This window comes from Pteropus medius, unplaced genomic scaffold, assembly GCF_902729225.1.
Source record: "Pteropus medius unplaced genomic scaffold, Ma_sr-lr_union100, whole genome shotgun sequence".
Classification (NCBI taxonomy): Eukaryota; Metazoa; Chordata; class Mammalia; order Chiroptera; family Pteropodidae; genus Pteropus; species Pteropus medius.
Window position 1 is genome coordinate 4119527 of NW_024352786.1, and position 23510 is coordinate 4143036.

Below are 23510 nucleotides of genomic sequence, written 5' to 3' on the forward strand. Positions count from 1 at the left end.
GGAGTACTGGATTATAACCCAAAGCATAAAATAAATATACAAAAGTCCATACTAATACAAATAAATTTGTATAAATAAGAGACAAATCTTCCTTACAAAAAAATTCAAAACAACATATGCAGATGTTCCCCCTTCCAAGAAGGAAAGTTTACCCTGCTCCCTCTTCCCCACTTGAGTATGACTGGTCTTAGTGACTGGCTTCCAAAGAATAGAATTCAGAAAAGGAAAAAACATCACAGTGGAGAAAATGACAAACAGTAACCTCAACCACTTAACCAAGTGAATGAGGTTACATTACCAGCGATAAATCATGTTGATAGCATGTGCCTCCCGATGTGCTGTGATGAGAAGTATACTTCACTTCTGTTGTAACTTCCCAAAAACCCATAATGCCAGTCTCATCATGAGAAATTCATCAGACAAACCCAAACTGAGAGACATTCTACAAAATACCTAACCAGTACTCTTTACAAGTCTCGAGATCATTTGAAAACACAGACACACATACACAAGGAAAGACTGACAAACTGTCGCAGACTGAAGGAGATCACGGAAATATAATGACTAAATGCAATGTGGAATCCTGAATTGGATCCTGGAACAGAAAAAAGTCATTAGTGGAAAAACTAGCAATATTCAAATAAAATCTGGAGTTCAGTTAACAGTATACACCAATGTTCTTAGTTTTGACAAATGTACAATGGTATTTAAAGATGTTACATTGGAGGAAACTTGGAATGGGATATACTGGAATTCTGTACTATCTTTGCAACTCTGCCAAATCTAAAATTATCCCCCACTCCCCAAAAAAGACTGTTCAAAAAACAAACAAACGAGAGAAAACAAGCCTTGGCTTCAGCCCAATAAAATTAGAAGCATATAACTTAATGGCCCTCACTCCAACAAAATTTTATTTCCTCCTCTTGTGCTATGTGGTTTTCCTTAGCACTTACTGCTAAAGTTCCTGAAGGATGGAATTTTTGTTGTTTGTTCTGTTGGCTCTCTACTGGATCCCTAACAACCAGGAGAGTACCCAGCATTTAGCCGGCATTCCATAAATATGTGCTCGGCAAACATTTCTATTACTTTTTCATTGTCCCCTCCAAACTGTTAAGGTACTGTTTCCTTTTTCACCCTGGCAACAAGGTAACACCTGAAGGACTGTGCAGAGGCAGGAAAAAGATGAGAAAGAGCGTATAAGTGTCAAAGTCTATAAAACTTCTTGCTGTGATCTATAAAGCTGTTCTTCATTAATTAAAAGGGATACATCTTAAAAAAAGATCTTCTCTTTTGCATACCACATCAAATTTCAAATCCTCTACCTGATTTTCAAGTCTATAAGCAACACAAGAACACAAATAAAATTATCAGTTTGTTGCATGATTATTTATTTTCCTATAAATAAGCCAGATATTTAAGTGGGTCACATTTACATACTTTCCATTAAAACAAAACATAGTGGGAACCGAACATGGTATGGCCATTTTGGAAACCAGTTTGGCAGTTCCTTACAAACATGACCCAGAAATCCTATTATCAATTACTTAAACCAAGAGAAATGAAAACTGTGTTCACACAAAAACCTTTAAGTGAATCTTTACAGTGGCTTTATTCAAAATCACTGAAAAATGAAAACGACCCAAATGTTAAATTGGCAAACTCTATTACATCCATACAATGGTGTTTTACTCAATAGTTTATTAGCCTGTGAGAAAAAGGAATGAAGTATTGATACACACAACAAAATGGATAAACCTAAACTGCATTATGCCCAGTGAAAGAAACTAGACTCAAACAATGACATTTCGGAAAAGGCAAAAGTATACAGATAAAAAGATCAGGGGTTGCCAGGGGTTAAAGTCAGAGGGTAGAAATGACTCTTTAGAGGAAACACAGGGAAATTTTTTCGGAGTGATGGACTTTTCTGTACCTTGACTGTGATGGTTTTTAAATAAATCTATATTTCTATCAAAACTCTGAACTGTTCACCAAAAAAAAGAGTGAATTTTACAATATTTAATTTTTAAAAAATGGAACAAAAAAAATAGGAGGCTAAGAAAGATATACTTCATGTGTAAGTAGAAGCTCTTTTTCCAAGAAATCATCAATCTGTGATTCTTTATCTGCTTTAAGTCACAAAGATAAGGCTGAATTTTGAAGAAAAGAGAAATTCAATCCTTTAGTAGATTACTTCAATTGTTACATGTGGGGTGGAAATTAATCATTTCAGCTCTAGGAATTCAGGAAGCTGCACAAACCAGGTAAAACCATTATTAAAATGAAGTATAGGAAACATGACAGAATAGCTGGATACCTTTGTAATTAAGAGTAAATGGTCCTTTAGCACAGAAGTCCCCAACCCCCGGGCAGTGGATAGGTGCTCAGTCCATGGCCTGTTAGGAACCCGGGCCATGGTGAGTGGCAGGCAAGCAGGCAAAACTTCATGTGTATTTGCAGCCGCTCCCCAGCGCTAGCATCACCACCTCAGCTCCACCCCAGGCATTGGATTCTCATAGGAGCCCTGGTCCCTGGTGCCAAAAAGGTTGGGGACTGCTCTCTAGCACACTGATTTGGTGTTGTATTTCCCTAAAGCTTCAATGCTCCTGGTAGCAGGACAAGCCTCAACCAACGTAGAAGATGTAAACTGAGTGCATCTTATACTCACGGCTGAGGAAAACACAAGACTAGACCAAGCTATGATCACTAAAAGCTAAAGGTCTGTGAGAGTACTCTTTTAGATCCAAACATAAATTGTATTCTATTCAAACAGTAAGGTAATGCCAATATATATGTTAAAATTATTTAACTGCCATTTTGGAAGGTAAAAAAGAGCACATAAATGAGTGCCTGGTCTGACTCAGCTAACCATATCTACTAAAAGCCATCTGGAAATAGTATAAATTAAAATATAAGAATAAAGGAAAAAATAAAATATTTCTAAAAAAATTAAAATATGGCCTTAGATCTCAGACAATAATGATGTGTTTAGTGGACAATATACCAATAAACTCACACAGGAGCACGGAATACAGAGGCCAAGAGCCTGATTTCTAGTTAATGAGCTTGATAAAGTCACTCAACTTCTTGAAAACTGTTTTCTTCAATTTTCTTCAATTAAGCAATATACAATTTAGTATGTAAAAGGCAATGTACTAGAAGCTGGGATATAAAAGTGAGCTCTGCCCACAGCCAAGATAGGGCATGTCCTCCAGCAGCAGCAGCAGCACCCAGTAAGTCTCAAGACAAAGGAGTCCTCTTGGAACAATTAGAGAGCTGATTAATCACTGACTTAATGCACAAAGGAAAGATGAGAACCTTTCATTAAATGTTTTCTAGAGTCAGTGCTATTAGTATGCTATTCTGCTCCATTTAAAGTATTAAGATTCTCTAAAGGTAGATTAAAGAGATACACTATCTATCCTGGTCCTCTGTAAAAGAAAACGGTGATCCATATGTGTAAATATATAAGCCATGGAGACAGAGATATGGCATACGCAGCAAGCACTGTTGCAATGTATGTCACTTCTTAAAGATAATAAAACTAAAACGTGTTGGGGAGAGGGTGAGAGGAGAGAGACAGAGATAGAGAGAGAGAGAGAGAGAGAGACAGCCCTTTCTCAAAGGCTCAGTATAAATTAGTGATAAATCTCAGGTTAGAACTTCATTATCAGAAGCTCTGACTGTATATTTTAGAGTTGAAACCAAGTTTTGCCAATTTACTCTTAAAAATATTTCACTGTTGTGTAAATAAAACAAGGCAGCATGTGCACAGTTAAAAAAATAAAATAAAAGTCCCCACCTCTCTCCAACAGCTCCACTATCAAAGCAGCCCACTTTCACCTCTTTAACTAGCTATAGTGATTATCTTCATCTAAACAGATTTATGATTAGTTTTGTCCATTTTAGAAATTATCTACTGATTCCAATTCTGAGAGATAAGTTTAGTTCACCTGACCCCACTCTATTCCTCTTAAGTTCTCTACTGGTTAATCTTTACACTTTATAGCTTTGTTCTCTATTCCACCAAACATATACAGTATTTCTCAACTCTACTAACCAGCTTTTTACCTTTCTTCATTCTTCTAATTTTTGACTTCTGCACTTTTACATTTTCATTTCAAAACTTATATTCTATAGTCACACTGAATTTTACATGATTTTCCTATTAGTACACAGTTTTCCCTTGAACAACACAGGCTTGAACTGCATAGGTCTAGTTATACGCAGATTTTTAAAAATAAATACCGCAAATGTATTTTCTCTTTATGAGTTTAATAACGTTTTCTTTTCTCTAGCTTCTTTTATCATAAGAATACAGTATATAATACATATACAAAATATGTGTTAATCTGTCTATGTTATTGGTAAGGCTCCCGGTCAATAGTAGCCTATTAGTACTTAAATTTGGGGGGAGTCAAAAGTTATATATGTGAATTTTCAATTGCACAGAGGGTCTGTACCCCCGACCCTGCCTTGTTCAAGGGTTGACTATATTTCTAAAAATTTTCTAAGGATAAAAATACTCTGGAGTGCTTGTTAAACAGATCTCTGGATCCCCATTCCATTCATACTAGTGAATCAGAATCATAAGGAGAAAAATTTGCGTATCTGTATTTTTAGTGAGCACTCCTAAATAAGTCTTATATTCAGGCAGGTTTGAGAAGCACTGTCTATGTGTTGATTTTTAGTCAAGTAAAATGTTAAAATTAAATTTCCTTTCTTGTTCAGCTCCTATTTTGACTTGTGCTTCTAATTATCTTTCTTCCATTGTGAGTCATAATCGTATTTATAAATTATTCGAATGCCTCAACAGACACCATCAAAACTACGGAATTCTCTCTTTACCCAAATAGTTCCCTTTGGAAATCTTATCTCCTGCTGCCATCTGGACTGTATGCTTGCTTGGCATCCTAAGACTTTGCTTCTTTGGTCTCTAGCATAGATCTACAGTTTTGGGGATCCCATGCATTCATCTTTTTTGGTTTACTTACTTGTTTTGCAGAAGCATGTCCCTAACTTGTGTTCTGTAAGAAAGGCTGCATGTGAAGAAAATTTTCCAAGTACTTAAATGTCTGAAATGTCTTCATTCAATCTTCATCCTAGATTAACGGTTCTCAGGGTAGAGGATTCTAGGAGGAAAATTCTTTTCTCTCAGAATTTTGAAGGCAGTGCTCCAGTCTTCAAGCATTCAGTGTTGCTGATAGTTCAGATACCAGTTTAGTTACTATTCCTTCTCAAATGACCTATTCTCCCTCCCTCCCTTCCCCTGCTTCAAGACTTTTAGCATCTACTTTACAGTCTCAGTTTCCTGAGATTTCACAATGTTGTGTCTGGGACTTAGAACACTGGATTCTTAAATTCTTAGATCTTTTCTATTATCCCTTCGATAATTTCTTCTTCATTTTGTCCGTTCCTTCCTTCTGTAACTGACACCAATCAAATGTTAGACCTCCTAGACTGAATCCCTGTATCTCTTCTTTCTACCTTTTTTTTCTGTCTGACATTTTGTTCAAACTTTCTGGTAGATTTCTTTACCTAATTATAGTCTAACTTTTCTGTATTAATTCTCTAGGACTACAATAAATTATCTCAAACTTGGTGGCTTAAAACAATGGAACACCATTCAACCCAGTAGCCTTCTATTAAGCTGTCTTAACGAGCAAACTTCAATTTCAAGAGTTCTTGTTCTTTAATAACTTTTTCATGGCCTCCTCTTCCTTTGTAATAGATGCGATAGCTTAGAAAATTTCAGAGGACACCCATTTGACTTTTTAAAATGCAAGTTCTCTTATTTCTACTTCCTTTTTTTTCCCATTTAATTTATAAGGTGTCCATAACTTCATTCAGTAAGTTGATCAGTAAATATTCACTGAACACAAATATACCAAGGACTATTTTTGGTACTTAGGTATACAAACTCCCTGCTCTTATGGAACTTATATCTTGGGTGTGGGGGAGTACAGAAGCAATGAATATAGATATGTTTTTCCTATATCAGGTACAATGAGCATCATAAAGGAAAGCCAGTCGGGGTAAGAAAAGAATGAATAATGGAAGGGATACCATTTTATACTAAAAGGCCAGGGAAGATCTCTCTGATGGGTAACACTCAGCGCAGAGCTGAAAGAAGGGAGGAAGTAGGTCAAGTGGGCATCCAGGGAGGAACACTGCAGGCACAGCCAGCACAGAGACGCTGAGGCAAGAATATGAATGGCACGTCTAAGAAACAGCAAGGAGGCCAGGAAGACTGGAACACAATGACCAAAGGGAAGCGTGGTGAGTGATGAATTCAAGGAGGAAACCCAGTAAGAGGTCACACAGAACCTTGTATTGTACACTACGGTAAATATTTAAAATTATGAATGAAATGGAAAGCCACTGGGGTTTTGAGTGGTGTGTGTGGACATGATATGACTTAACATTTTAAAACAAGAAGACTTCTATGTGGAAAGCAGACTACAGGGGGACAAGGGTGAAAGCAGGGTAAAGAATCAGGAGGCTACTGGTCAAGTGAAAGATGATGGTGACATGGATGAAGTGGCAGGGGTGGAAGTGGAGAGAGGTAATTGTCTTCTGGACACATTTAAACGTAGAGCTGAAGGGAGAGACTAATGAACTAGATGTGGGTTAAGAGTAAGAGAGGCAATAAGAACGATTCCTAGGTTATTGGGGCGGGGGAGCAGGGTGAGGATTTCTGATTTGTACATATTGACCTTGAGATGCTTCATAGACATTTAAGTGTGAATACAGAATGGAACGCTGGGTGTGTAAATTCTGAGTTCAAGAAGATACTGGGAATAATGTTACAAATCTGGGAAGCATAGATACCACAGATGGTATCTAAAGCTACGGGGCTTGATGGGATAACCAAGAGTTATAAAAACAGTCAGCAAACTGGTTTTTCGGCCAAATCCAGCCCATGGCCTCTTTTATTTTTGTTGAGACAAAATAAAGTTTTGTTGAGACACAGCTGTACCCATACTTTTACAATCTGGTTGCTTTGCACTACAATAGCAGAGTTGAGTAGTTGTGACAGAAACTGTACGGCCTACCGATAGGGCCTAAAATATCTACTATCTGACCCTCTACTAAAAAGGTTTGCCATCCTCTGCCCAGGAGAGAGAAGTGTGCAAAGGACTGAGCCCTGGAGCATTTCAAAGGTTAGAGTTCAGAAATATAGAAGGATCCAGGAGGAGAGACTGCTGAAGGAGAAGCCATTAAATAGGATAACTAAGAGAAAGGGTAGTCACAGACACAAAAAGAAAAAAAAAAAAGTGTTTCAAGGAGAGAAACTGATCCACTGTGAAAAGTCCTGCTGAGGTCTTTTCATCATTAATAAAGTTCATCATTAAATTTGTTGAATGGAGGTCACCTGTGGCCTTGACAAACACAGTTTGGTAGAGCAGCAGTGATGAAACCCTGACTGAAGGTGATCTTTGACTATTTGGTTTATCTTTAATAATAAAAGAGTAGAAAAACTGATGTGTTCATGGAAGAGGCGTGTTGAAGAGCCAGCTTCCTGTGGACGGGTACAGGTAGGAAGCTCGGTGCCACTCTGGGGGATTTCCTATGTGCCAGAATGCAGACAGCTCTGCCAGGGCAGCAACATCGGGCTGACTTCCCCTCAAACAGTTTCTTTGCTTTCTATAGAAGGAACTGGCCCTTTCCTCCAGTGCCAGGACTGCATGGTAAACATCTGTGGCTATGTCATAATAAAACTTAAATTAATTAATCTGGGTTAAGCTCCACATCACTCTCACCCTCTCCCCCATAACATCAACCCGTCCACAACCTGAGGTTTGCAAAGCAGTTCAGCTTCTTCCTAAAGTGAACTATATGCTTAAGCTGGGACTTTCCCCACACTGCTTCATCAATAACCAAATGTTCATGTTTTTCATCTTTTATAAAGATTGTGACATCGCCACCTCTGATGGCTCCTTATTTGTTGTTTTAGCGTTATCCTTTTTATTCACTTACTATTACCTTGATGGGATATTTTTTAGAAGGGAGATAAGATAAACAACTGTAGTCCTCCCGCCATCTCATCTAGGAATTCACTCTTGTCAAAAACCAGGCTGCATTACCAGGCACAGTCTAATGAATTCTAGCAGGCCCACCAACATATGCTGGATATTGTCAAACGGTGTCAAAACTATCCCTTTAACTGGACTGAAATGAGAGTTCATTCTATCATTTTTAAGTTATCTGTTTTCTCTCATAACGAGTTGATGGAAGTTTATTACTTTTATTAGCAAGTGATAAAACTGAATAGAATGAGAAACCTATATTTGATTTTATGTATATATACCAAACAGACTCATGTATGCCAAATACCATTACTGAAATCATTTATAGAGTTTCTTACTGGAAACTTCAGCAAAAATGAAAAACCAATAAATATAATTTTCTATATTCACACAATAATCATTATGTTATATTGTGTAAATTCAACTTCTATGATATGGGCCAGCTTGTAAAAAGGTTACAGGAATTCACATATTTAAGACTCAAACACATATTTTGTGGATTATTCACAGGAAAGTTTATTATAATGGTATGGTGCATTCAATGGCAGATTCCATCTACTACTCAAATTATGTACTTAAAAAAGAAAACCTATGTAATTTCAACATAAGCATACACTTACTATAAATGATAAAAGAAATTCACTTTTAAAGAACTGCATAATTCATCCTCATGCTAAATAAAAGCAATGATCCATGGCACTGTTTTTCTAAGGGAACCAGTCACCTACCCCACACTAACAAAAAATCCAAATTTTTGGAAAAGCAAAGCGTCTGTCCATCCCTTGAGAAAAGTTGAAATATCTAAAATAGTGAATTTTCAAGTTAACAACAAAACAAAGCAAGGAAAAACATGCAGACTACCAAAGGGACATTGACATGCGGTCTTTGGCCCAATGTAAGTAAGTCTAACTGCAGTATGATTTTGCAATTAATTCAAGGCTGCAGGGCAGTACTCACTGAAACTCTGAGACCTAGGAACTAATAAACTGGAACAGGTTCAAAATATTCAATTACCCACATCCCACTGTTTTCATCCTTCAAAGAATATAACAATAATTTTGGTCTTACGTCTAAAATCAAAAGGGAAAAAGAAATAACATATATTAAATATCTACCATGTGTGGGACATTGATAATCTCTATACAGTCTCATTTAACTGCCACAGCAATTCTATAAATTAGTGCTATCCCAATTTTATGGATGGAGAAACTGAGCTAAGGGATGTCAAGTGACACCAAAGATATTGATATCAAGATGGACCTACAACCTAAGTGTTTTGACTATTAATCTAGAACTGTTACCACAACACACTTGCTTCTGGAAGTTTCAGAAATCATCTCATTCAGCATTTCCCAATCTAAATTCCATGAAACTCTAAGAGTCAGTAAGATGTTAACACATGTTCCAAGAAACAGAGGCTCTGAGGTTCAAAGGTTTGGGACAAGTTACAACACAATTTCACAGAACTTTAATAGGCACATTGTGACTCTCCAAGAAGGTGATAAAATGAAGTTCTGCTATCTCATTTATTAAACTATGAAGCCCTTTTTTACAGAAAACTGAATAACATCCCATGGGATGCTTGTGCTCAGCACAATTTGGAAAATGATCATCTAGTCCAATCTCTTCTTTCTATGATTTAATAAAATGAGGTAGAGAGAGGTCAAAGGACTCACTCAAGGCCACACAGAAAGTTCCTAACAGGGCCAGGGCTGGTACCGAGGAGGCCTAATAATTCCACCAGGCTGCTCTTTGCTCCTGTATCATCTTGTCTTCTCACTTCGACACTATTTCTACAAAATTCAACACCAATTAAAAGGCAAAAAAAGTATTACATCAATCATTTATTTTGGTTCTTCTGAATGGCAGCAGAGAGAAACCATTGATAGACACGAAGCTCTAAAACAGTCTACCTCCCACTGCACTAGAATTTCAGAAACATATATTGGGATATATTTGGAAATGTGGGAAATGATTCCACTTTGGTAATGCTGAACACCACTTTTCAGCCAAGTAGTGCTATACTCCCGATTTTCGTTGAAGCGAGGTATGAGGTAGAACCACACTCTAGTATTTCATACAGATACTGCCAGAGTTAAAAATATCCAATTTGTGACCACCTTTATAAAGAGCAATTTTTCAGTTTCCCCTTACTCTTTTATCCTAAAGGAGCTTCGTTTTACTTTGTCCTACCCTTTCCAGCATGTAGTAAACAGTCCTGGGCCAAAGATGCCATCTGGTGTTTAGTTCAGGAATTATTTAACCCAACATATCTTCTAATTACTATCTCATCATCCTGTCCCTCTCCAAAACCACACTCCCCTTTCTTCCAATTCTTGCCCATTCACTTCAGTAAGATCTTTTTTCTTCTTTCCTGCTGTTTATCCCAACTGAGTAAAAAAAAAATAATAATAATAATGAAAAACATTTTATTCGTGGCTTTCTAATTACAGAAAACATGAATCTGAAATACACTTACAGCTAAAGAAACAAGCCACAGTAAGAGGCCAATACACAACAGAACCTCAAAAATGCCCTAATAGAGGCCATACCTCAATAAAGATTATTAGAATATCCATTATTCATTCAATGCCTTCAAAGAACATGAGCACTGAGAAGGACCTTGAAAAGATCACTGCTAGCCCAATTGCTTCATTTTACAGCTGAACACACAGGTCCTGTGAGAAAGACATAGAGCAATCACCTGCCCAACAGCACTCAGTGAGAGTTCATGGCAGAGCCAGGATTAAGGCCTAGGACTCCCCATTCCAAAGCTAGTGCTTGTTAGCTACACCGTATGCTCCAGGCTCCTCAAGACTGTTTTTTCTTAACGAACATTCAAAAAAAATATTTTTCAGTGTATTTATATTTTCCTTAACTAATTATGTTGATATTAAGAATCCTTTGAGGGCAGGGCCATAACTAAATGTCCTCAACGCCACCCACGCCTAACAGTGCCAAGCACATTTAATAAATATTTATTCTTTATCTATTATTAATTACTGTACTTACTGCAAATCTAGACTACTTTCACCACATCTTCCATAAATATGCTTTTATTTACTTAAAAGCCTAACTGCCATTTTATAACACTGTTTCTATGGAAAAACACCAATAATCATCACGTTGTAAGTTCTGGAACACAATTCATTCAGAAATTTGGGACTTCCTGTTAAAATTAAGGGTTCCTGTCCACCTGATCAGTCTTAACCAAACAAAAATGAAAAAGAATATATAGCAGAGGGGAAAAGCAACCGATTTTGAAGAAAATGGGAATTTTAGTACCAATTGCTTTATAATCAGGCTTTAGGCAAGCTCAATTTTTCTCTCCCATAAAATACTCCTCGACTCTAAGCTCAGGCCGAATATGTGTAAACATTTTATAAATTACAGATATCAATGATTAGTAATAATAGTAATTTATATTCTACGCCATGACTAATCACTTTACATACACTGTGTCATGTAATTCCTACGACCTTATTTTACAGATGAGAAAAACCAAGGCTTAGCAAGTTAAGAAACTTGTCCAGGTGAAAGCTAAGACTTGAAGAATCCAGCATTCGAACTCAGATCTGAAAGCTTCCAGGCTGGTGTTCCCAACAGGTACGTGGGCGATGCTGAAAGCCAACTTTACAAAAAAAAGGAACTACTCCCCTCGGGGTTCTGAAGTCAATGAAGCTTGAAAGTAACTCAACCAACCCTCTTTATTTTCAGGTTATAGCTAACTCCACAGTGAAATATCTGGGTGCAAAGAAAAACGAGAGACCCGAGTCTTTTCCTGTCTTAGTAGGCCAAATCAGTGCCCTGAAAGTCTTTTGCTCTCTGAGCTGGGTTAATTTGGGGCGGGGGAAGCGGGGGAGGAGGTGCTACCCTGGAGCCAAAGAGGCTCTTGATCGTGGCTCGCGTTCAAGGTGTAAACTGTGAGTGTAAATTCATGATTCTGGGAGATCTTTCATCAGTTCCCCCGACGAAGAAGCGCTGGACTGGACATCTGCAAAGTTCGGCTTGCCCCTCCAACTGCAGGCAGCCCTCACAAGGAGGAGCACTGCTGGCGCGCACCGAGGCCGGCTGGAGGGCGGGCTCTGCGTCTTCCCTTTCATATTTCAGCTACGTAAACCCAGAACTGCGGCCGGCGCTCGGCTAAAGGTTGCGGGGCCGCAGCGGGGTGACCACGCACTCCAATGCGCACCCCGCGCGGCTCACGGAGGGCGGTTGACCGCCCCCAGGGCGAAACCGCACCACCTGCCGCCCAGCGTCTGTGCTCCGCCTTTGGGGGCTAAGGCCAATGCTCCTCTCGCTAGCAGGACCAGTGGCGCGGATCCCCGCGTGCGGGAAGGTGGCCGGGCCCGCGCGGCCCAGCGAATGGGCCCGAGCGGGAAAAGGAGGCCGCACGGGCGGCACAGGTCCCTCCCGAGCCGCCTCCAGCGCTCCGCGCGGCTGGGCCCCACGAGCTACTTACTGAGGAAGACGCGGTAATCGGGCGAGTGGGGCTGGCCGCGCTCCTCCGTGCGGTACAGGGCCATGGCGCGGCCCGGCACGGCCCCTGCGCTCACTCGCCTTGGCAGGCGGGCAGCGACGATGGAGCCCGCGCGCCAGCCCCAGCCCCAGCCCGTGCGCAGCAGCGGCAGCAGCGCGCGCATGGCGCCGGTAGCAGTACGGCTTCGTGTGGGGTGGTGCCGGCCCGGCCCGGCCGCTCGCCGGCGCCCCCTACCGCCCGGAGTCGTCACTCCTGGCCCGGAATCTAGATCCCCGCCCCAGCGGTCTGAAGACTGATGGGAGAAGCAGAGAGCTCCGCGAATTACCAGGAATGCACAGTGTTCCTGCAGCGAGGGTTCAAAAATGAGCAAGACAGGTCCACCGCCCTTGAGGAGCACCCTGTCACTTATTAATGCATACATGCATTCATTTATTTACTCAACCAGTCAACATTTAATATTCGTAATATTATTATAGTGATATAGAGTGGTTATTCTGCGCCAGGCACTGCCCAATGTAGGCGACAAGCATGCACACACAAAAACGTCATTATAAAACAGTGATCAGTCCTCCTTATGAGACTTGACTCTGACAAATAGAGCAAAAAAATACAATAAACAAGATCCATATCCTCCATGAATCCTTTTCCTACTTAACCCAAGTAAAGGGGATTCACCCTTCCTTTTTCTTACATGTTCACTTCTACAATAGCACTTAGTACTGTTTTTGTGAACCTATCATATTCCCTATTTCAGCTTGACCAGATCACCAGATTGTTAAAGTGCCAAGCATTTAGGACTTATCCTTGCAGGATGTAACACCATACCTTGCATATAATAATGGCACCTTTGTTGTTGAGTTAAATTGCTCCTGGAACTCCCCCCTCTACCAAATCTGTCTCATTAGCATATGAATTCTGGTTACCAGTTTTCCAGAAAAACTCGTGGAAAGAACTGTCCATAGGCACTACCTTCACTTCTTCATATTCTTCCCTCATCTCAGTCCTAAAGACTTCCTTCACCTTCTCAGGGTCAACAATGACCTCCTTGTTGTCAACATGAAGGTCAATTCTCAATAAATCATGAGAGAATCTGAAGAGAGTAGTACATAAGATTTTTTTAAATTAGAAATTAAAACTTTTAAAGAAAGTTAAATATTTCAGTTATTTTATAAAAGTAAAAGCAATTCTACAGAAGGATGAAAAAGGTGCACTTACGGTCTTTGTAAAACCTAAGTGAGATGGTTTTAATTAAAAGAGAAGGCATTTTTAAAATAATAATTTCTTAAAATACTCTAATAAAAACAATGTTAATAAGCACAATGAGTACATAAATTCACGAAAATATAGTTTTACTCAAAATATTGTCTTACAAGACAAACGTCTTTATTAGATTATATTAACTAATTTATAGTGATTAAGCCACCATTATAGATCTGATCTTAGTCCGAAATAGTTAACCTCTCTCTCTCTGTTCCACGGCTACAAACTACATCCTCTGGTTATTAATATTAACAAAATAGACAAAATTTTAACAAATTAATTATAACCTTTACTCGCAACAATCTGAAAGCTGAAATCTGACCAAGATAACTCTATAGCCATCATGTAACTTTACATATAGACAATAGTACTTTTACCTAGGCAATGGTCAGGATTTTCATCAACAGAAATGTTTGGTGGTAGGTAACACAGGGCTCTCCCATATGAGGGAGCCAAGTTATTTCTTATTGCTTGATCTCCTTTGCTAAGATAACCCTCATAGTTTAGTACGACTGCTACAGCTCCAACTATAACAGCCTCACTCCACTTAGCAAAAAAGAAGAAAATAATAATAAGGTTCTGTCTCTTCCTCTAAGAACACATCCAAGAAATTGCATACACCACTTCTACTTGCATCCCAATGAGTAGCACTTAATCTACTGGCCACAACTAACTATAAACTGTAAACTAACAGCCTGTTTTCTGGAGGGTTACAGGCCCAGATAAAAATTAGGAGCCATACTACAATAGAATAAAGGGGAAATGAATACTGGAGAACAGTCAGCAGTCTGCTACAAATGTCATTTTCTTTCCTTATCATGCAACTTCCTTAAAAAGGTCTCTGAGAAGTCTCCATATTTCTACTCCAATTGTCAACAGGATTCAGATTCTTCCATACTAGGCACCTGGTATCTCTAATTATTTCAGCATTTCCAATTATTTTGTGACAGTTTAAATTAGGAGACTAGTCTACCCAAGTTCCAGAAAGCTCTCTAGGAGACATTGTCAGCAACCACTTAGACTTTACTAACATTGTAGATTCTAAAATGTTTTGTCAACAGTGGTGGCTTTATAACGTGTCAAGTTGATTAGGCTAAATTATAAAGCAGACCTTCCATACAAAAAGGGAGGGAAATTTCTTTTGTGCATAAATCACAGTAGCTATATAATTTTACTGTTTCCCTATAAAACAAAAAAGCTTAAGTGTTCTTGTAACCTTTGAAGTTAGATGGTTCAAAAAGACAAAATCTTGTTGAAATAAAGTTGTGGGCTGATTCTAATGTTTTTAGAGCTTACAGATTCTTAGAATAAAATCAGACATTCCAGGCGTCTGATTTTTCAGACACTTTAATGCTTCATGGCATGCAGAACAATGCCATCTTTGGGAAATAGTGAAGAGAAGCATTTTCCCCAGAGAATTCTTCCTCATATTAACAGCATTCTCCGTTTTCTAACTCCCGCAGCTATCCACTGAGAGAATCCAGCATATAATTCTGAGGACTCTCCTTGCCGACAGCTTTCCTTAACTCTGGCAACATATCTTTTATTTTATTGGTAACTGCTAACAAGTTACGTGCATCCTGATTTGAAGAAAACAATAATAATATTTAGCATTTTTAAGATATGAAACATTTACTTAAAACAAAATATTGACACTTATTTGTTATTTTGTAAATCACATTTTAAAATGTTACCAAGTTTATCAGACATTCGGTAAAGGAAACAATTAATTTTATTGTTTTCATTTATTAATCACTTAAATCCCCATCCTTCATTCACTACAATTTACTGAAATATTTGAGAATCAGAATTAAGACTGTGTAATTTAGATGATAAGAAGCAATAGGTAAACCAGGTTAGGCTCTTTAAATTTTTAAAATATAAATTTCTGAGAGTAATATGTATTACACAATATTTAATTATATTTCAACAAATATGTTGGACAGTAAAGACAAATACACATGAAACTGTTAAATAACATTTTCAGTATTTACAAAATACTAAACCACCAGAAATTCTTGAATATAAAATTGATTTTATAAACTAATAACTCAGGAAAACTGATATATAAATCGGAGGTCCCCAAACTTTTTGGAACCAGAGACCAGTGCATTAGGTTGTACCCTTGGGACCAGTATGTGAAAGTGAAGGTAAAAAAGCAAGGGCTCAAATCCCGAGAACTCTATAACCCCAGTGACTGGATGCCAGCTTCCCTTGAGAGGGCAATGATTTGGGCAAAGCAGCTAAGGCCATCCTTACAGAGGCTTACAGTGAACGCAAAAAAGTCCTACATTAAAGTGCCACCTCCCAGTGACTCCTACAACTATGAAACTGAGGTGGGGATGGGAATTGGAGATAGAAAAAAAAAAAATAGATAATGAGAAAATCCCAGTCTGGTTTCTGCTTTTAGCATTGGGAAGCATAACACAAAACTTATCATGGGTATAGTAGCAATTTTCTGAAATGCTGGATTATCCTAATAGGAAATAAAAGAATCTTATAATTGTGGAATAGTCATTTATGTGTTAACTTTAATAAAAGCAGTTTGTGTTTCAAAAATGAATTCTTATTCTTACCTACAACATAAGTAGGTAAGAAAACTAAACATTTTTCTAGTTGTCATTGCTCATACTTGCCAACCAATAGCTAGCTTATGGGGCCGGGCCATGAAATATAGCAGTATTTCATAAAAGTAATGAGAATTTTAAAACAGTTTTGAACGTTTTCTAATTTACCTATTTAGGGACACACAGATTGTGATATTTCACTCTCCTTTTTAATGCTTTAATAAGAGAACTGTAAAAATATTTTCATGTTATCAAACATTTAAAATATTTGTCATATTATCAAATAAATGTTCCAAAAATATTTCTAAATGTTATCTAAAGCTCATGTTTATCCATTTTTTGTCAGACACATTTTTCCTTCTAAATACATGTCAAAATTCTATCATTTCTCATTTAAAGACTATTATTCTATTGAGAAATTTATCATCATAACAAAGCATCAAAACAATAGAAGCTTTATCTGCTCACTTTACATATTGAAATATTGTATTACAAAATGTATAATGAATTTATTTTCCTTAGTAAAAGCAATGATACCCCAAGAGAGTAAGACAAACCAGAGACTGAGAAAAAAGATTTGCAAAAGACATTAGAGTGTAAGTCCTGATATTATTTTTTTTTCCTTTGTATAATGCAAGTGTCTGACTTAAGTTTTGATTGCTTCAAATAGTTATTCTATTTCAAAACTGGCTACCTCAGAAAGATACATTGCCAGGCACACAATCAGAGAAAGAGCCTCCTCACCACCCCCTACAAGGCTCCTTTGTTTTAGAGATTTAGTTGATTTCAATAACTGACCATTTGGGCCACTTGTTCGTTTTGTCTTCCCCTGCTTTAAATTCCCATTCTTATGTTTTAAATTCACCAGTAAAGAGTGAGCTCAAAAAACCCAGTACCCCGCCTTCAACCCCAATAAAAGCAGAACACTAGGTCTGTGACCATGCGTGGGAGTGTGCATTCTCTCTCTCCCCCACCCCCTACCTCTCACTCTCCTCCACCCTGAAACCTCACTGTGTTGCCCCAGATGTGCTATGTAATTTCTAGGTCTTGTAAGTAATAAACCTGTATCTTTTCAAAGTTTCCTAATGGTTATTGCTGAAGGGCGCCTTGCAATCATAATAAGAACTACAAGAGCTGCTCCAGCCACAACGTTGGTTATAGATAGGCTGAGACCAGTACAAAACAGACACATCTCATAAAGTCTTTTATCAAAATATACAAAGAATTCTTAAAACTCAAAAATCAAAACACAACCTTATTAAAAAATGGGTTTAAAAAAAGAAAACAAAATAATGAGAAAAACTGCAAAGAGATTATTATAAGTTTTTGGGTGCGGAGCTTACTAATTGTCCCCCAATATCAATACTCGCCATCACTGATAGCAAAAGAAGTTTTAGCTGCCCCAATAAAATCTATTCTTTCAGCTTCCCTTGCAATAGGTGTGGCCATGTAATTAAAGCCCATCACAATGGAATATTATCCAGACAAAAGAAAGAAGAAAATCTTACCATTTGCAAAAAGGTGGATTGACTTTGAGGGTATTATGCTAAGTGAAATTAAGTCAGACTGAGAAAGACAAATACTGTATGACTTCACTTATATGTGGAATACTAAAAAAATAAAATGAACTCTTAGAAGCAGAAGGAATGGTGGTTGTCAGGGTCTGGAAGGTGGGGAAATGGGAAGATGCTGATCAAATGGCACAAACTTCCAGTTATAAGATAAATAAGTTTTAGGGATGTAATGTATAGTACGGTGACTGTAGTTAATGATAGTATATTGTATACTTGAAAAATGCTAAGAAAGTAGTTCTTAAAAGTTCTTATCATACAAAAAAATGGTAATTATGTCAGGTGATGGAGGTGTTAACTAACCTCAGGGTAATAATTTTGCAATATATATGTGTATCAAATCATCACATCGTATATCTTAAACTTATGCAATATTATGTCACTGATATCTCAGTAAAGCTGCGGTGGTGGGGGGAGCAGGGTGGCAATTAACTCACCTTTTACCTCTTTCTCTTCATCATTCCTTGCATTCTGCCTCCTGGAACTTGGATGCTACCTTGCCCATGAAGATAGGGCCATCCTCTTGGTGAATGGAGCTCTGAGCTGAAAGATGCTTGCATCCCAGAGGATTCTGTGGAGCAGAGCTGCCATACATATATCTCTAGAATACATACCTCTGGACATGAGAGAGAAATAAACATATATTTTATGTACACCATTAAAATTCTTTTTTTTTGTTTTTGTTTTCTGTTTCTCCCAGGTGAACTTAATTCTAATCTTATTTTTTTCTTCTTTCATAAGAAAATATTTTATGATTGAAGGCTCCCTATTTACAACTTGTATAATTTAATTCAAAGCTGTTGTGGAAATATTAGATGAACTATTACTTATGAAGCATTTAAAGTAAAAAGTTATTTATATTAGTAAGAAAAAATATGTAATAAATTCAACTCTAAAAGCCAACTAATATGGTATTACAGGAGAATTTTAGTTGAAATATTAAGCAGACCAGCAGAAAATTTTTGCAGAACACATATTTTTAATAAAGGATTTGTATCAAAAATCCACAAAGAACTCTAAAAACTTGACAATAAGAAAACAAATAACCCAATTAAAAAATGGGGAAAAGATCTGAACATATCCCTGACCAAAGAAGATATACAAATGGCAAATAAGCATATGAAAAGATCTTCACTATCCTATGTCATTAGGGAATTGCAAATTAAGACAACACTAACATACACACCTATCTGAATGGCTAAAATCCAAAGCACTGACAACACCAAATGCTTTGAGGATGTGAAACAACAAGAATTCTCATTGATTGCTGATGGAAATGAAAAATGCTACAGCCACTTTGGGAGAAAGTTTGGCATTTTTTATATAACCAAACAACGTATTCTTAACCACGCAATCCAGCAATCATGCTCATTGGTATTTACCACAATGGAGTGAAAATATATGTCCACACAAAAACTTGCATGTGTATGTTTATAGTAGCTTTATTTATAAAAATCTAAACTGGGAAGGAACCAAGATGTGCTTCAGTAGGTGAATGGGTGAATAAACAAACTGTGGTCCATCCAGACAATGGAATTTTACTCAGTGCTAAAAAGAAAATGAGCAATAAAGCCATGAAAAGACATGCAGAAACTTTAAATGCATATTACTAAGTGAAATAAACCAATTTGAAAAGGCTAAATACTGCATCATGCCAACTACATGAATTCTGGAAAAGACATATGTATGGAGAGAGTAAAAATTTCAGTAGTGGCCATGGGTTGAGGGTAGGGAGAGGGATGAATAGACAGAGCACACATTTTTAGGATGGCGAAATTACTCTATATCAGCAAATTGTGAATTTCGTTTTATTTTACGGAGTAACATTGTTTCAGAGTTCTTTTTCTAACTTTTCACTATCAGAAGAGTCCCTGAGAACAAGTCGATTTGTTTTAAAGTAGTTTTTAAGCAGCTCTTTGGAGGAAGGCACCGAGGGGTGTCCACATGTGACCACTTTCACCATCAGAACAAGGGAGGACTTAGGAGGAGGCAGAGGCTGCTCTGCACATGCCCATCGGGGGCTCATGTATCTCTGTAAGTCTTTTCCTAAAGCTCAGAAGCCTTAAAAACAAAATCCCAGGTGCCAAAATGCCTTGTTCTACCATATAGCAACAAAGGACAAATACCGAGATAACTCTTTGAAGAGCCTGCATCTGTCTGGAGGGAGGGATCAGAAAATTTAGTCACCAGATTTTGTGTCATGTTTGTTCTGTTTGGTGGAGTGTGTTAGAGTGAAAGATATAGAGAGAGCTGTGCAAAGCTCTGAAGCCAGCCTGGCTGGGAAAACTGAAAAATAGATATTTGGAGAGAGAGAAGGACTTTGTAAAGAGCGCAGAGAGATTTGAAATGGATTTTTAAAAAGTTCTGCTGTATATGATGAAATGTAACTCTTTCCTAAGACTTCCTTTGAAGGTTACTGGGATATCTGTACTATTCATCGACGCTTCTGGAGATAGACTTCTGTTTTCAGGAAGCTGTAATATACTGAGATCGGCCTCTGTGCAGTTCAGATATATGAGAGTTACACATATTTTTGAACACTTTATCATAGAATACAGATATGCATTTAATTTCAAGATTCAGGGAGTAAACCTTGGGTCACATGTCCTCAAAGAACACTACTGTCCCCAAGGAGGCATTTTTAAAATTGGCAGGGTGTTTTTGATGTCACAATAATTGAGGAGCATTACTGCAATTTGGGGAGTAGGGGTCAGGGACGCTGTACATCTTACAACACTTAAGACAGACCTACAGGAGAAAGTGTTGTCCTGTGTACTTCATTGCTGTCAAATGTCACATCAGACATTTGTGTAGGTGAATAACCTGTATTTTAAAAATGGTCTCAGCCAAAAAACTAATTCCGTTTTGTATATAACATGAAGTATTTTTTGCATTGTTTTAATATGCTTATGGTATTTGAGTCTTTAATAGCATCAGTCTGTATTTATAGCTCTTAATTAATGGTGATTCTTAATATGAATACAAACATATGACTACTTCATATGTCTTGAGTTCTGGTGCCTGAGAATTTGCATATTAAAATATATATAATTTTATTATAAATCACTTTTTTATGTCTTCTTAATATGATAGTAAGGGCATTACATTGAGTTTTTGAAAATTATCAGTGTAATAGCTTTTATTATCTACCAACTTCATTTCAGGAGAGTAAAGATGTTGTTACAAATGATTTCTTAATAAAAGGGAAGTTTAATTTATCCATTCACCCACCGATAGACATTTGGATGGTTTCCATCTTTTGGCTATTATAAATAATACTGCTATAAACATTCACACATAACTTTCTATGTAGACATGTTTTCACTTTTCCTGGCTCATATGGCAATTCTATGTTTAACTCTTTGAGAAACCATCAAACTGTGTCCCACAACAACTGCACCATTTTACATTCCCACCACAATGTACAAGTGTTCCTATTGCTCCACATCCTTGTTAATACTCGTTATTTAAAAAAATTATTATTGCCATCCTACCGGGTGTGTATATTGGCATCTTATTCTGGTTTTTATTTGTATTTCCTCAATGATCAATGAAGTTAATCATCTTTTCTTGTGTTTTTTGGCTATTTCCATATCTTCTTTGGAAAAATGTCTATTCAAGTTCATTGCCCATTGTTTAATTAGGTTGTTCGTCTTCCTGTTTTTCAGCTGGATAAACAAATTGTGGTATATAAATACAATGGAATATTAGTCAGCCATAAAAAGAAGTGAAGTTCTGATATATTCTACAATTTGGGTGGACATCAAAGGCATTATGCTTAGTGAAAGATGCCAGACACAAAAGAGCCTATGTTGTATGATTCCTTTTAGATGACATATCTAGAATGGGCAAATTTATAGAGACAGAAAATAGATTAGTGGCTGTCATGGCAAGAGGAGGAGGAGGAATGGGGAGCGATTACTTAAAGGATATGGGGTGTTCTTCTGGGAGGATGAAAATGTTTTGAAACTAGACAGGTAGCGGTTATATGATATTGAGACTGCACTAGATGCCACAGAACTGTACACTCCAAAATAGGTAATTTCATGTTAGGTGAATTTCACCTCAGTGTTTTAAAAGAGGGAAAATTAATTGTAATAAGTTCAAAAATAATTGTCTTAGGGGTTCCTGGCCATTTTTGTTACACTAACTTCATTAGCAGCCTTTCAAAGCCTATGACACTCTTCTCAAAATGTTTATAAATGCATAAAACAAAATACATAAAGAGTAAACCAATTATATTGAAATATATTTTAAAAATATTTTTAAAAACATGATCTAATAACATACTCGGTTCTTCACTGAGGCATTAAGTGACTAGATCTAGCAGCAGATCTAATAACTAACATAATTTTGAAGTAGCGATGGCAGTAAATGATATTTAGAGGTATCTGCAACATTGGGAAAATGATATAACAAGTATATACCATTTCTATTGAAGATAAAAATCATTGAAGCTACTAACACTACTGTAGAGTTTGCTGCTTACATTCATAAATGCTAAATTTTAGTTTGAAGTAAATGAAAATAAAGATGTAATCTTTTTTAAAATCCAAATTCACTGACCCCCTAATTTCTACCCCAGAACTCTTGGTGGCAAACATCTAGTAAGGGGAAGGGGTTTATATTCTTTCTCCTTTGCCCTTGGATTTCTCTTTAAGACTCTTATGATTTAAGAGCAGATATCTTTCTGTCCTCTACCTTTTTTTAAGGTTTTCTTTCCTGTTTTAAAAATCAAGTTTTGATGGGGGCAGGGGGTGGGGAGGGGAAAGGTCCAAGAAGCAGATTCACACATAACAAACAGAGACATAATTGGTTGAAAGATGAGAAATTAGTTTCAGCACCATTTGTCTGGACGAAAACAAAATTGTTTTCAGCATGTAGAAATTATTTTTCTGAATGATTCTATAAATGTGAAAATAAGCCCATGTCCTAAGGCCCATATACCTACCTCTTAACAATAGAAAAGAAGACAATCAAGTTTTTTTTAACCAAGTCCCAGTGATGTGCAGAATACATTTGATTTTAAGCTTTCAGTTACTAAATTGAACGTAATAAAATTTATACATCATACAAGAATCACATGTGATTTAACTACACATTGTTAAATGGCATGAAAAAAATAGAAAGTTTGCTTGATTAAGTATTATTACTGCTTCTAGGCTAAAATAATCATGAGAAATTTCAGCTCCAAATGACACATTATAAATCCCTTGTAATATTATAAATATAGTAATCATGGTAATACTCTAATCCAATTCAAGGAGCTAGTAAATTGGTAATAATAGGTCCTGAACAAAATCTAATGAGACAACGCATTTTCTCTGCCCACTTTCTAGATTTTTCCCTTTAGGCTTTGAGCAGTAGGAATTAATTTTGTTTTTAAGTGGTTTAACCATAGAATTTCCTTTTTTTCTCTCTTTTATTCTATGCTAATTACATGGAATAATGGTTTTCAAATTGGATTCAAAAGAATTCTAGGTTCCAAAGACAATTCCTTGAAGTATATGCAAGCAATGCATTGCAAGAACACACAGACAGGATTAACTTACATCAATCTTCATGCCCACACAGCAAAAGAATTTCAGGGAGTCAAAAAAAATTG

General features: G+C 37.1%; 1 protein-coding gene across 1 annotated transcript in view; it reads right to left on the reverse strand.

Moving 5' to 3' along the window:
• PPA2 (inorganic pyrophosphatase 2) overlaps positions 1–12707 on the reverse strand; it is a 76729-nt gene extending 64022 nt beyond the window's left edge. The window contains exon 1 of the mRNA XM_039848865.1: positions 12490–12707. Coding sequence (XP_039704799.1) covers positions 12490–12670 — 181 coding nt within the window. The 5' untranslated portion in view covers positions 12671–12707. The remainder of the gene's footprint in view (positions 1–12489) is intronic.
• Positions 12708–23510: the final 10803 nt, after the last annotated feature.